Source organism: Akebia trifoliata, chromosome 2, assembly GCF_017979445.1.
Source record: "Akebia trifoliata isolate Shusen 1 chromosome 2, ASM1797944v1, whole genome shotgun sequence".
Classification (NCBI taxonomy): Eukaryota; Viridiplantae; Streptophyta; class Magnoliopsida; order Ranunculales; family Lardizabalaceae; genus Akebia; species Akebia trifoliata.
This window is the reverse complement of record NC_141376.1, coordinates 8,714,910-8,730,337: the sequence shown is the minus strand read 5'-3', so window position 1 is coordinate 8,730,337 and position 15,428 is coordinate 8,714,910. Positions and strand designations below refer to the sequence as shown.

The following is a 15,428-nucleotide window of genomic DNA, read 5'->3' as shown; positions in this document are numbered from 1 at the left end:
TAAACAATGACTATTTCTAAGGGAACCATTATTTGATGAATATTTGAAACGTCCCTATGTGTTTTCAAACTAATGACATACCCCTTCAACTTAATCCTGTCTAAGATACTAATCAAAATGTCCTCATCTTCAATGTCTAGCCAAAAACTCTTGATTTTTCTCCACAAACCCCGTCATATGCAACCTCTAGAGTATAACGTTTATCCTCATCTTTATGTTGGATCTTATCTCCTTCAACCTTCAAACCTTGAGAACAAGAAAAGAATTTGAAAGAAAAATGAGCAGATTTACGTATGCATATTGGTGTTAAAAAGTGTGATATTTGACAAAACTAGTTGTAAGAGTTATTTATAACCTAAAACAAGTTTTTGTTTACAACATATATCATTAAAATGTTAGTTTTTTTTTTGATTGATAAATCATTAAAAATGTTAGTTTTATAAATATTTTGAAATGTTTTAGGGAATGTTTCAAAATTTTCTGAATGCTTCAGAATGTTTTATTCCAATTCGATGAATGTTTCAATTTTTTCCTTGAACAAAATATTCCTCTGAAACATAATTTTAAACCTCGCTTAACACGAGCAAAGAATTAAGTGAAGAAGATCAACTTGAAAAGTCGATGAATACTTTTTATTTTAGAACAAATTCTTAAATACTTACCGAGAAAAGAATGTTTGTCTTATCTTGGTACACGGCATTTGTTGCCAAGGTGGATCCAAGCTCCTTTGCCACAGAACAGCTCTCACCTATCATCAACAAACAACCACCTTTGGTCAAAATGTAACCCAATCCATGCTTGTCAAATATTGAAGAGAACATAAAACACCACCGACCATACTGAACTTGCCATGGTGACAAGAACAACATAGAAACATAGAATAAAGAAACAGAACAAACATATAAAGAAAAAATTAAGATGCATGAATATAGAAAAGCACGCATGTGGATACATCTCCAAACACCACCCTCAAATCCATATACATTTGCCATTTATCAAACAAAAAATGCACATACATTTGCACAAGATAAGTTTTCAAAGAAAGCACATGCAAGCTTTTTAAGCAACATAAGTACAACAGAGTGACAAACAAAGAAAAGATACATGTCAAAGAACCTAATTTGTGTTTTTTAAGTCTGAAGCAAAACTACAATCAGCCTCTTATACAAGACCTAAGTAGTCATTTCAATAATATTCCAAGCTAGAAACAATGAAACATGAGAGTCAACAAAATAAGCAAAGAAGACCACAACTAAAACCCAGATCTTGATCTCATGCATATTTTGTTAATTTTAAATTATTTCATGTAAAAAAAAATTCAATAGAAATTTTTGAGGAACTTTGTACAAGTCCCAAGTATCGGTTTAGTTTCAAGACCCAAGAAAAATTAGGTTTTCTTCTACTTGCAAGCAACAAAGGAACCATGTGTCCCACCAATCAAATCTACAAGTAGCTGACCATCTCATCAAGTCCATCCCTTAGTACTTAGTAGAGGATGGGGAAGCATGGAGCTTGGCCATCCTACCAAAATTTTGGAAGTTTTCAACATGCTAGGTATATGCTACTCCTCTATAACATGTGAAAAGTTGAAATTTGAATGTATGTATACAAATGTGAGTAAATGAGAAGCGTTTTCCCAATGGAAAATTCAAAAGAAGATCTTAAAATAGACCAGTGGAGAAGAGTGCACAACATATATATATTATAAAACACAGTTGCGGGTCCCACTCCTTGCTTCAGTTATGGGGGATAAACATCCCATCCAACTATAGTGGAGTGGGGTCCACACTACCCCACACTTTATCATCTTTTCTCTTCACCCGGTTCAACTTTATTGTCTTTCCTCTCCTCCCCCTCCTTTTTCAATAATACCCCTATAACTTTACCATCTTTCCTCCTTTACACCTTTAACCCCAAAGATTTTTAATAATGCCCTCCAACTTTATTATTTTCCTCTTTCCCCCCCTAACCCCAAAGAGGTGCCCATGCTGTAGGCATGGGCGAACTCTAATGTGTGTGTATGTGTGTGTGCTTAAAATCATGCTTAAGGGTGCCATAATCTCTCCAAAGAATGGAATCTTGATGTATTGTAGTCATGCATTCTATGATACCTAGACATTGCTAGTTGTCAATTATGAAATTAATAATAGTACTTCAAAATCCAAAACAAAGTTCATGAGAATTGCAATATTTATTCATTTTACAGGCACTTTCAATACATCTAAACTCTCTGTCTTCAATCAAGGCATGCTACCTTCAACCATGCCATTTTTCCATCTTCTTCTTCCCCTTTTAGAGACCTCAATTTGCACTAAATACATTTAAAAATAACAAAATCACCCATTTAATCAAATAAAAAATAAAAAATCAACCTCAATTGATAAGTTTTGGGAATGTCTATGCCATTCATTTCTTGCCAATCATTTATATGATTGAAGTTATGAAAAATGTAAAGAAACAAGAACATGTAGAAATGTATAAAAAAATTCAGAAATCAACTAATAAGGGGTTTATTATATGCATAAATTTTATTAATGACAAGAATGAGGAACAAAAAGAGAGAAAGAAAAGAAATGACATTGAGAAGACCGATATGGGTAAGCAAAAAAAAAACAGGAAAACAGTTATCATCTTACCCCATTCACAATAATATCCCATCTTTTTTTCTCTTTTCCATTTTTGCTAGACATAATGGTAAATGGAGGGGTTTTGATCCCAAGGTTTGTGATATTACCACTCACAGTAAGATCTCATCTTACAATGAAGTCTGAAGAAAAGATTACATTCCTTAAAAATATTGGCACACTGAAACACGAGCTTTAACATTAAGGAAGATTTTGTGTATCATCCCCCCCCCCCCCCCTCTTATCTTCAGAGATTCTTCTATTCCTTCCTTTTCAAATACCCAATAGATATTTACGATGCCTCTACAAACACTGCAGCCATAAGAGGTCCGAATGTCCTAGCAGTCCAAAACAAAATTCCTCATACCATACTTACAAACAACAATTTCCCACAATCTGCATAACCATTTCCCCAACCAACCAAATTCATTTATTTGGCCTTACTGAATCCTAAACAAACGTCATAGTTGAGAAAACTAAGGATCTTCCACTCTACTAAATGATATTTACAATTTCCCTCTGAATCATGCCACAAGTAATGCTTAAATCAATCTTTCCAATTGCTTGGCAATGTTGACCAGGATAGTAAACAAGGACATGAAGTACACTGAGAGACTATAAAAGGTACTCTCATAACCAACTAATAAGGGAGTAACATTTATTTTAAAACCTAATTGATAATCAATAAATACGAGTTTGATATAATTAAGGGCAAATGAAAGATTAGAAGAGCATATACTCAAAGCAAAAGAGCAATATAAACAAAACCTTTCAATCAGAAAAAGAAGCGATGAATGTATTTTGATACTAAACATCCACCAAATCACAACTTTTCTATTTGCAAACAATAGCCATGTTATTCGGAAGCTAATGAACAAAAAAAAAGTGAAGCCTAGTGATGACTATCAGAAGCATCCCCTTTGCAAAGCCACGAAGGATGGTAACAACAGGAAAAATGTGCAAGGTTAGATTCACCCAGTCATCTGTCTTTCTTAGGGTCCAGCCATATTATGGTTTTGGACCATGACACTTGCAAGTTGACTGTTGGTGCAAACAAATTGAGAAGCCTGTAGGCTGTGGTTCAGCAGCCCATGGGTGGAAATCAAGCAACATGCCAACAATTATTAATTAGTTTTAGAAGTCAATATTCTTTTTCAGTAGGAAATTTGAGTCTTTATAACAGTTACTTAATAGCTGGTATGTTGGCTTTAGGACTTAGGGTACTTTCCATTTGCAGTCTCTTCTAGTTTTTGAAATTTTGAATTTAGAGATTGCTATTTTTTGTGTAATTCATCCGAAATTATGTTTATAAGTTTGGACTCTCATTAGAAAGGGGAAATAAGGTTGTAGTACAGTTCCTCGATATATAAGTCTGTGGTCTGTACTCTCATTTATTCAATGTTCAATAATCGGTTTTCTTCCCCCAAGATGCCGACTGCTGCAAGGGTTAGGTGCATCTCTTAACAATAGGAAATTGTCAATCAGTGAAACAGAGATGAAGAATCACCTAGAGTAGGTGAAATTTTTGGTCACATGGCTCATATCCTCTCTATTTCTTAAAATTTCTAGTCTGATGCAATTCCAGCCATTATAACCCATTCCTCCAACCCCTATTGGTCTTAAAAAGCATTCCTACATCTTCCTTAACCAGTCACTTGCATCAACCTTCAATTCAGTCCTGAAATTCTAAATCACCCTATACTGATGCTAATCTACTCCCTGTTATCCTATCAAACAACAATCCGTTAACTTCATTATGTCTACAAGGATTCCCGTGACCAAACAGACCTTTGCACTTCAATAATAGTCCCATAATTGATATCCAAAATCTGTTCCCTGCAATCATGTCAAACAGCAATCCTATAACTTAATAACGTCTACACTGATTCTAGCTACTAAACAGTCCCTTCGCACTTCAGTAGTAGTCCTATAATCAATATCCAACTGTTTGATCATTCTCTTCGTTGAACCAATCCCAAATCCATATTTACCATTCAAAACTCTACCCTAGACCCTGTATAATAATGGTCCCATTTACTGTCATAGTCCTTAAAACCCCAATAATCCTATACATCAAACCCTCGTTCCAGTATCTGTTCTACCCTTCTTTAAACCAGAAACATTAAATCTTCTTACACCTAATTATATCAGTAAATGGCCTCTTTAACCCATTTTTACCATGCCTAATTGCACCCTCGAGCTCTATAGTTCTCACATTACCTCAGTGAATAGCTACCCATTACCATGTTATCATTTGATTCATTTCTTGAAGCAATCATGACCTTAGGTACCACCATTATAAGGGATAATGTTGAAGCCAGCACTATTTTTTGGATAATGGCTGCAGTAAGAAAAGAATCCTGAAATGCAAGCATCATATCTTTAAAAAAAAACAAAACAGATGAGCAGATAGAACTCCCTTTTCTTCTTAATAAAATTATTTGCTTATCAAAAAAAAAAAAAATCCTTAGAACTACAAATAATAATAAGAAAATAATGGATCATTTTTTTAAATATAAATTCAAATCATTTGAACTAGATGACTGAAACATATACCTGTAAGGATTGCTTGATCAACACGTAGTTGATTATTTAGCATCTCAATCATTCTCATATCAGCAGGAACTTTGCATCCCACTATTCCATGCAAAAGAAAACAAAACAAAACATATCAATCAGGGTTTTTCTAAAGTAGCACGTTTGACAGAAAAGCAGGAGCTTCAACTAAGATAAAAGCTTTCCTTTTCGTTAAGTGGTCAACATACCTCCAACTTCCACAATATCTCCAGGTACAAGGTCCGTTGCAGGTAATATTGAGAAGCAACCTGCAAGGGATTGTTTCCCATGTGATTATCTTCCAAAGCCACTAGTAATTGCTCATAGTTTTATTTTTTATTTTTATTTTTTATAGGTTTAGTGTGAAAATGGGTTTTGATCCCCAGGTCTATGGTATCACCACACATAAACTTTACCACCTCACCAAGGAGGAACCTTCAAATTGCTTCTAAAATTTTAGAAGCATTTTATCAAAACCTTGCCTGAAATGAAACAAGCACTACATACTATATAGGTGAAGGTGCAAAGCAATATACAGGGAACAAACTAAAATATTCTTTGAAAACCTTGCCAACCAATGGTAGAAATCATGTAAAATATTAAACAATGGCACAATAGAAACAAGAAAAATGTATTTGTGATGTTGTACAAGGCGAATTAACATATATTGTAATGCCCCAGATACACAACAATACGATATTGTCCGCTTTGAGCCGAAGCCTGCACAGCTTTAAAGCACGTTGTACCATGTAAGGTCTGGTTTGTCCTAAGAGATTGGGCTCTAAATGTTCTCCTACCCAATGTGAGACTAATTGCACTCCTCCTTGCTATTCCACCACGCAACATGACAACTCTACTTCGACGTAACGCAGTCTTCGCAGTCCTTTCCATGGCTTAAAATCTCTTATTGTTTCAATGTTTCGATTTTCTTAAATACCGATAAATTCGATACATCAAAAAAAATATCTTTCAGTGGAAACCAAGGTGAAGAGGGATGGCATCAGTTTGAAAACAAAATGGTATCTCAAATATTTACTGACATAAGGAAGGAGTTATTTAAATGAGCAATCTTTGAGAAGAGACTGGGGTCAAGGGCATTCATCAATTCAAAACACGATCCTTTACTCACATTTTGGGGAAAAAACAAAGGTGAGAATAAAGGACTATGCATAGATCTCCGCCACAAATCCGAAATCCAAGAAGTTCTCTCTCTCTCTCTCTCTCTCTCTCTCTCTCTCTCTCTCTCTCTCTCTCTCTCTCTCTCTCTCTCCTTCTTCTTCTTTAGATTCTCTCGTTAGGCCTCTCAAGTTTTACCCTCTCACAGATGAAATCAAAATCAAAACCAAAAAATGATGAATGTTTCGATTCTATAATTCTATAGTATCGGAATGTTAAAAAACCGATATGCGATACATTCCAAAATACAATACTTTAAACCATGGTCCTTTCCACATCCAACCAGTACCACACTTACGGGGCCGTGCAACCTCTCCACCAAACGGAAGAGTCATCCTCGGCTCTAATACCATTTGTAACATCTCAATCTCATACCAAATCCGATATTGTCTACTTTTGTCCAAAGACCGCACAACTTTAAAACACATCATACCATGCAAGGTCTAGTTTGTCCCTGTAGCCCAAGCATTGAACTAGGGTTGGCAATGGATCGGTTCGGTACCAAATCAATGTCTACCTGATACTGATCCGAAAGTTTTACTCTAAGATCCAGATCCGATCGGTTAAAAAATTGGAGTAATTCGAAACCAATCCGATCCAAGAAGAGGATAACTTGATTTTTTTCCCCCAAAAATCCATCCCAACCATAAATTTTCACAAAGAGGTATAGAGGGGGGGAGGAGGATGACAAAGAAGAAGTGAATTGAAACAAAGGTCAACTACTTTAAAGTATAAATTTAAAGTATAAAATTAAACTTACTAGGAAATAAATACTAAAATTGAAAAAAATTATTATACCTATATTACACCCTTAGTTTGAATTGAACTCCTCCAAAGAACATATCATCTCGAACTTAATTGAATAAGGGCCAACGACTTGAAGGACGGCAAATTTGTCAAAATTAAAAAATTAATCACAATAGAACAATCTTCAAAAGATCAAGCGATATCTCCTCAAATCCAAAAACCCTAACAAAACCATGGATCAATCGTACACATCAACTGTGAAATCTTTGAAATCACTTGATTTTCAAGGTTTCAATCTAACTAAGAAGAGAGAACAACTTACAAACTCTAGAAACCTAAAAAAGAAGCCAAAGAGGGAAATGGAGTGATGAGAAGGGATTTGTAAGGTGTATTTAGAGAATTTTGAAAGATAGAACGAGAGAAAGAGAAAAAGAGAAAGAGAAGGGGTTAAGGAGGATGGGTTTTGGGGATGGGGAGAAGAAGAGGTATTTTGTTTCTGGAAGATGGAGACGGAGAGATTGAGTGCATTGGGTAAGAGAAAATAATTTTTTGTTTTATTTTACTAAAAAAGTCATGGGGTTTGGGTAAGAGAAAATGAATTTTTTTGTTTTATTCTAACAAATATGGTCATTGGAGTTGACTGTTACTAGTAGTGTTGATTGTTCGTTTAAACGAGAGATTGGTTCGGGGGTTTTTCGGATTCGGTCAAGATTCATCTGAAATCGATCCGAAGTTTAATTGGATCTGTAAAATCCAATATGAATCCAATCTGAACATTGAAAACCTTATTCTGAACCCTATATTTTTATCAGATCAGATACCGGATTTTTACGGAACATTGCCATCCCTACTTTGAACATTCTCTTGCCCAATTTGAGACTAATCATGTTCCTCCCTGCTATTACACCCCGCAACATGACGGCTCCATTTTGACTTCATGAGGTCTATGCATCCCTTTCCACGTCCAGTCCATAGCGCATCGACAGGGCCAGGACATATACTACAAGAAACAAACTTGAAATGGCACCCTACACAAAGAGTGGGACAACAGTCTATACCACTTCATCCCAATAACATGTGCAAATAGATTCAGTTGATTACAACCCAAGCTTCAAACACTAATAGGGCAATGAGTCAACATAGCATGAACACATCAGTATCCAGATCAACGATGGATTTTATGGTCGGCAGTGGATAAAGGCCATTTGTTAATATAATTCACAAGAGTATTATTAAGTGGGCTAATGGTAATGGATCCCCTCAAGACTTGCAAATCCAACATATCACATTAGAATTAGTAAAAGGGTGGATAAACAGTTGGATTAGTGCAAATGATGTTTGGCCCTTGTGGTCTCCTTATCTAGAAGTGGTTTAAATAAAGGATCTTTTTCCATAGAAAACACGTTAGGGTAAAATGGTGGATAAACAGTTGGATTAGCCCAAATGATGTTTGGCCCTTGTGGTCTCCCTATCTAGAAGTGGTTTAAATAGAGTATCTATTTCATAAAAAACACTCTCTCCTAGCTCATGTTACTTCATATTTTACGTACTCATATGTTACTAAAAACCAAGCACCCAAGTTTTACTAGCGACATACTTTCTTAACTAGGAAAAAATACCAACCTTTTCTCATTGTGATTTATGAAATGAGAAAATTCATAGGGCAAGAAACAGAAGATGACTAAAATAAGGAATCGTTTCCTATATACAAAATTTATCATAAAATGTCCTATTTGGCCAGCAAGTGCAATGGTTTACTGGCACGATGAAGGGTGTGATAACAAACAATCTATGAAACCTAAACTGGTGGCCAATGGAATCATGATGCAAAGAACAATGGTTTGGGCTTTGCTCAAACCCAGTTCATGACCCATCAATAAAAAAGAAATCATTTGGTACCACCCCCTCAATATGGAGTATTGTGGCCAAGGAAAACGGGGGAACAAAAACGGTTGTCTATCCATCTATGGAGACTACGTAAGGATTAAATATATCTATGGGAAAATTAATGTTTGAGTGTTGACATAACCAAGTGAATGCTTTCAATAGATTACACGGAAAAGTAACCGTAACACAACTTGAAAAACATGAGATGGCAAGTAAATTCAATAACTCAATCTGTCAAACTTCACAAGCACGGATCAAAACAGAACAGTTCACCACTAGGAACTCAAGCTCCAATAACACTTTCAGGTTTAGGATATATTTTTTTAAAGGATGATACTTTTGATGAATAAAAATTTACAAAATTCCTTTGTTATGTCTTTTGCTTGGATTTGGGGAAAATCCAACTTGGTTGAATGCGGTTGCTTTCAACTAAGTGATGCCATGAAAATCATTGGCGTGATTCCAAGTTAAATATATTGTTCTTCTTCTTTTCAATCTTTTTCTTTTATTTTCTGTTTTGAAGCCATAAAAGAAACCATCAAGAAATGCATATAATCTTCTTTCACCATAAACACCATGTACCATTAATCTCTAATCCAAATCTACCCTATTACCTAATCCTACTCAATACCCCTTAACCTAATTACGACACTGTATTGCAAAAATTTATGCTCGCTCTTACCACTCAACCCTTTAGGCCTAAACCTTTTAACCTTTGTAACCCTTCAATCTTCTTCTTCACCTAATTAGCCTATCCGGTATCCCCCACTGTTCCTAAAGTAGAACAGACATACAATTGATAAAACCTAGGTTGTTCTGCATCAAACACACAATGGAGAAGATACATTATATGGACCTGGTACATAAAAAGTAATATTATCCGATTAGAGCATCGATGCAAAGCATGAGTCACCATATTGCATTTAAGAAAATGTTAACAATTAACCCATTTCGGATGTCTAGGTAACATAGGTGAGAAGCATAAAATGCAGTCTCCCACACTCAATACCAATGCTTCAAAACTGTTTCTGTATCCCTATCGAGTAGTTCAAATTTAAGTGTGAATTTCATGTTGCAGCATAAGGAATGTTTACTAACCATTTCGTAATACAGTTGCAACATCAGCTTGGTATGCCCGCAGTTCCTATAATGGGCATAACAAAGAACACAATTAGTTATAAAAGAATAACCTAAAAGAAAAGGTTTTAATAAATACATGAGAAAGCATAGTTGAGGTAACAACTAGGAGCCACAAAAGGAGCTTTTAGACTTTGACTTGATCAAAGAATGATATGCAAACATTAAACAATTTATTCATATCAAATCCTAATGCTTATGTGCAGTCATCATGGCTAGCAGATAATAAACTTACCTCAAGAGCCTTTTCAGCATTACTCTCTGTAATCACTCCAACTGCTGCATTTGCCACCAGGATCAACAAAATGACCTGTGCATCTAACAAAAATCAAGATAATAGAACAAGAGGGCACTTTCAAAAGACAGGTATGACCCTTTACCCGCTTTGTCAAGTCAAATAAAACCAACAAGCTGAATTCATCAAATACAGAAGCCAGATGCAATAAAAAAAAATATTGAACATCAAGTCTCTAGAAGGTAACAACTAGTAGTCTGTGAGTGTTGTCACCCTGACCCGGGTTCAAAACCCACCTCCACCTGCTAACTACTAACCACTAACCCATTTGCCCATTTCAAAGGGGGAAAAAGTAGAATAAAAATTGTTGGATAATTCAAATAAAGAAGTAACGCTCTTTACCAAAACCTGTCTAATCTGCAAAAGGTGGTGTTCTCTCGATTGTTCGACTATTAAACAGACCTCTATCGAAGAAAGACCCACAAGAATATCTCATGACATTGAAACCCTGCCCCCAACACACATACACACACACGCACACACCCATCCCAATGCACCAAAAGTCCAATACACCACCGACATCATCTAATTCCACCCAAATTGGTCTTTAAGGCCCTTATAATTGGCCCCACAAACCATATGAAGACCTTGGAAGACTCCTCACCAACCTGATTACAGATAATTGCCATAAGAAGGTTCCTGAAAAGGAATCCAAAACCTCAATAGCCATCTCGTCCCAAATGACAACAATACCTCCAGCAATACTCTCCCCTAGTCCTATTTGATTTTTACCCTTAAGAGCTTCGTATTGTAGTAAAACCATTTGGCAAGCAATCATTGAGAGAATGGAGAAGAGACTAAGCACTTGGAAAAGCAAAACACCTTTCAAAAAAAGGGAAGGTTACCCAGATCAAAAGCATGTTGAATAGTATCCCAATCTATTTCCTCTCCCTATTCACAATGCCAAAATCGGTGGAAGTGAATTTGGAAAGGAAGAGAAAGTATCACTTGGTGAATTGGAAGTTGATTTGTATTCCAAAGAATAATGGAGGTTTGGAGATTAGAGGCTTAAGGCCAATTAATAAAGCATTGTTGGGTAAGTGGCTCAGGCATTTTAGGGAGGAAAGGGGAAGTTTGTGAAGGAGGGTCATTCAAGTTAAATATGGGGGAAAATATTTAGTTGGCTCGGTGGCAAGGCAAATAGCACTTATTGTTGTAGTGTGTGGAAAGGGATTCTTTAAATAGTCAAGCAATTTATTAAGGTAATTAACTTCAGTGTGGGGGTAGGGGACAAAGTGAGGTTTTGGGAGGATAGATGGTGCGGGAATTCATCTCTGTCAATTCGATACCCTTCCATGTACACTTGTTCATTAAATAAGAATTGTTCGGTACAACATTGTTTGATTCGCAACAGGACGAATTCTGCTTGGGACCTAAGCTTCAAGAGAAACTTTAATGATTGAGAGTTAACTGAGGTGACATCTCTTCTTAATCTCCTTAATACTTACCAGTTGAAGGGAGAACGTTGATGATAGAAGAGAATGGTTCAAGAGCAAGGACAAGAAATTTAGATTTTTCTATAAAGCCTTACTTCCTTCATTCGAGGATCATTTGCCGAATTCATAATTTGGTATGCCCTTATTCCTTCCAAGATCTATTTCTTTGTTTGGCTTGCTTCCTTAAGGAAGATCCTAGCATTAGATAACCTAATCTCTCAAGGGGATTGTTCCAAATTTTTGTTGTCTTTTGTAAAAGGGACGAGGAATCTGTAAATCATACCTTAGTTTCATTGCTCATTTTCCCGTGAAAATTGGTTGCTCCTCTTTTTAGTCTTTTGGTAGTTTGGGTATTCCCCTTTTCCTTTTTCCATCTATTGGAAAGGTGGACTTATAATATCTTCTCTATAAAAAAAAAACATATGTAGGCAAATCTTTCACCGGCCATTGCTTGGGGTATTTGGAAAGAGAGAAATAAAATGGTGTTTCAGGGTAAGGAGAATACTTCCAAAGCTATAGGTATCGAAATATTGGGGTTGCTCTACTTTTGGTCATAGTTGAACAAAGATTTCATGGGGTTTTCTTTTTCAGATTTTGTGTTCAGATGGGATTCTTTATGTGCTACTAGACAGGGGCAGAGCCAAGATTTTACCCATGTGGAGTGAAACTAAGATTGTAATTTTTATATTTTTTTTCTGGAGGGCAATGTAAGAGTGGAAACTTTTTTGTGGAGTAACTAAGAGTGCAAAAAGAATTTGTGGGGGCAACATAAGAGTGGAAAAGTTTATGTGGGGGCAATTTAGAGTGTAAAAAAAAAATTGGAGCAATAGCGGCAGATTTATATATCCGCCGCTATTATCTATTGCAATAGTTCATTACTCCTTAGTAGGTTTGAAAATTCTTATGGGGGCAATTGCCCCCACTCTAAATCCACACCGACTACTAGACCCTCTGAGGGCTTTTGTATTTTCTTCTCTTTCTTTTTCGTTTTTTTTTGTTTGGGGGCTAGTTCGGTCTCCTTTATCTTTTTTCTTCTTTTTAATGAAAATTTTACACTTATACAAAAAAAAAAAAAAAACCATAGCAGAAAAATTATTTGAAAAATATCATTTTCTAAAACTTACTCATACAACCATCCATATTTTTTTTTATTGGTAAAGAAACCCTTTCATATTTGTATGAGTACAAGTAAAAAATAAATAAAAATTTTACATATAAATGAAATTTTAAAGCAGAAAAATTATTTAAAAAGTCAGCCTTGCAAAACAGAAAAATATCATCAGCAACTTGTTCTTACAGATGGTTCTAAAAATGCTGTTAGGCCTGTCTCTCCATCAATCAAAGCCAGAATGAATGAAACAAGGGCAGCCACAATCAGTATCTTAACAAGCAAATCATCAAATTGCTTCAAGACTAACTTCCAAAAGGGAGTACCTGCATTAAAAATGAAACATAGAGGCATAAGGACTTATATTACATATCAAAAAACTAGGGGCCGGATTGCAAAATGTAAACATCAGTTCACCAAAAGAGCCTGGCCCAGATGAAGTAAATTGTTTGAAGGGAAAAGGTGTATGTGATGTACTTACTTCCCTCTTGAGGCAGCACTGCAGATTACATGTGGAGCATGCAGAGAAAGAGAAAAAAAATCAGATTTGCAGTTCAAAATACATTTTCGACAAGTTTTGGAAAACAACGTCATCGTAGTTCAACTAGTAACCAAGATGCTGTTTTTAATTTCCAAGGAAGGTTTCTAATCTAATCTAAATGGAAAAAATTATAATTCAAACGAAATAAAAAGTAAAAAAATTTATAATAAAAACAGATTGAAGGAGAGCATAGAATGGGACACACCGTTTCTTCCATAAATTCTAGCATTTTCTGTAACCTGCAGAGAACAAAGAGATTGATTTTCTCTAAATGAAGACTAATATGAATCAAAAACTACAAATTTCATCGATTTCGATCAATTTGCACGATAAATTATCAGAAACAGATCAAAGAGTGAGCATATCCATGCCTGAGAATCTGTGAGGCCTTTGGTCGGGTCTACACCGAAGAATTCCAAAACCTAACCAATCGAACAAACAAAAATAACGATCAAACAGTGATTGTCAATTGCAATCGAAGTAGATAACAGCTTTCATGTTTCCAATTAAGTCAGATCGAATGGAAACTAAATCACGAGAGATTTAGAACTCGAGTAAGGCTTTTAGAAGCTAATAAGCGATAAGAGCTACTACCTCTGTGACAGATCTGGCGAATGCGTCCTCCATGGAAGTATTGAGGAAAGAGCGAGAGTGACAGAAAGGGAGGTTATGAACTATGAAGTGGGATCTGCGTCTGCGAGTTAATGGAGTTTTCTGCTACGATTCAATGACGTTGGACAAACGTTGTCCAACAAACGGCTGGGATGTGAAGAGAAATGAAGAATTCCTAGGATTACATTTGAGAATCCCTATGAACTTAACGGGAGTTAACGGTGGGCTTTACTTGCACTAACGCTGGATTTACCATGAGGACCTCTTGTATTGCGACATGTGCCCATTGCAAATGCTTGGCCAAACTCGTTACTTGGGTTTTGAATCGTTTGGACACATGTCGCATTTAGATTGCGCTAATACCAACTCTTCGATGTTTGTAACTCCATCGAAGTCTGACTCTTGGATGCTCAATTTCGACGGGATCTTGTATTGGCCAACTCAACACCCCACGTGACATTCTTTGCTAGAGCAAAGATGTTTGACTTATAGCTATAGAACTGATCCAATCTATCCAATCCAAGATAATAAAATGAATCAATTATCTTACTTATGTAATTTGCATTGGAAAAGATGCACAACAATTTTATTTTTTTTCCCCAAAATTCAATAACCTTTGAGCTCTTCATTTATTTTATTGAATAAATTATGTTTAACCCTATTCAACCATTCTCTTCAACTTCTTGTATAGAATTTTTTATTTTTCTATATAAAAAAATGCATTATCTTCTACGAATCAAATTCTCATCTTATTCTTGAGGTTATAGGGTTGGAAAAGAAAGAGATTATTCACATTGAAGAAAATAGTAAAATGTTTAATGATTGAACATTACTCGTTAAGGGAGGGGAATCAATTTTTTTTTTTTTTTAGTAGAGATTGAGGATAAATACATTTCAGTCTTTTTTTTTTTTTTTTTTTTTTTACAAGTAAAATTTATAGTGAGAAGAGGACAAGAAATCCTCAAAAAGAAACAATAGCAAGGAATTACTCTGAAACATAACAAATCGAATCCCACCTCAAATAAAAAAATCCATTAACTCTTTAGAATGCTTACAACAACAACTTAAAAATAAAAATAAAAAACCCATATCAAGAATACTTAAAATCTATCATTTCTTGTCAGCCTTATAAGATATATCAAAGTTAGTTTGCAAAATATTGTTGGTCGTGCATGAATATGTTTAAGTCGTCCTAAAATCTACAAGAACACGGTTGTATGTAAAAAAATATTACCTCACCCCCAGACTTGAATCTAAATGAAAGCCTCCCTATTATTATTATTTTTTTTTTTTTTTAAAAAAACCTCAA

At 35.4% G+C, this 15,428-nt stretch overlaps 1 protein-coding gene across 1 annotated transcript in view; it reads right to left on the bottom strand.

Annotated features, from left to right (window-relative positions):
* The window catches only part of ECA3 (endoplasmic reticulum-type calcium-transporting ATPase 3), a 51,972-nt gene extending 37,726 nt beyond the window's left edge, over window positions 1-14,246 (bottom strand). Inside the window, exons 1-10 of the mRNA XM_086427920.1 lie at window positions 14,102-14,246; window positions 13,879-13,929; window positions 13,713-13,746; window positions 13,448-13,465; window positions 13,156-13,292; window positions 10,363-10,437; window positions 10,089-10,134; window positions 5,390-5,449; window positions 5,181-5,261; window positions 663-748 (exon numbers count right to left, since the gene is read on the bottom strand). Coding sequence (XP_086284046.1) covers window positions 663-748; window positions 5,181-5,261; window positions 5,390-5,449; window positions 10,089-10,134; window positions 10,363-10,437; window positions 13,156-13,292; window positions 13,448-13,465; window positions 13,713-13,746; window positions 13,879-13,929; window positions 14,102-14,134 — 621 coding nt within the window. The 5' untranslated portion in view covers window positions 14,135-14,246. The remainder of the gene's footprint in view (window positions 1-662; window positions 749-5,180; window positions 5,262-5,389; window positions 5,450-10,088; window positions 10,135-10,362; window positions 10,438-13,155; window positions 13,293-13,447; window positions 13,466-13,712; window positions 13,747-13,878; window positions 13,930-14,101) is intronic.
* Between the last annotated feature and the right edge of the window lie 1,182 nt (window positions 14,247-15,428).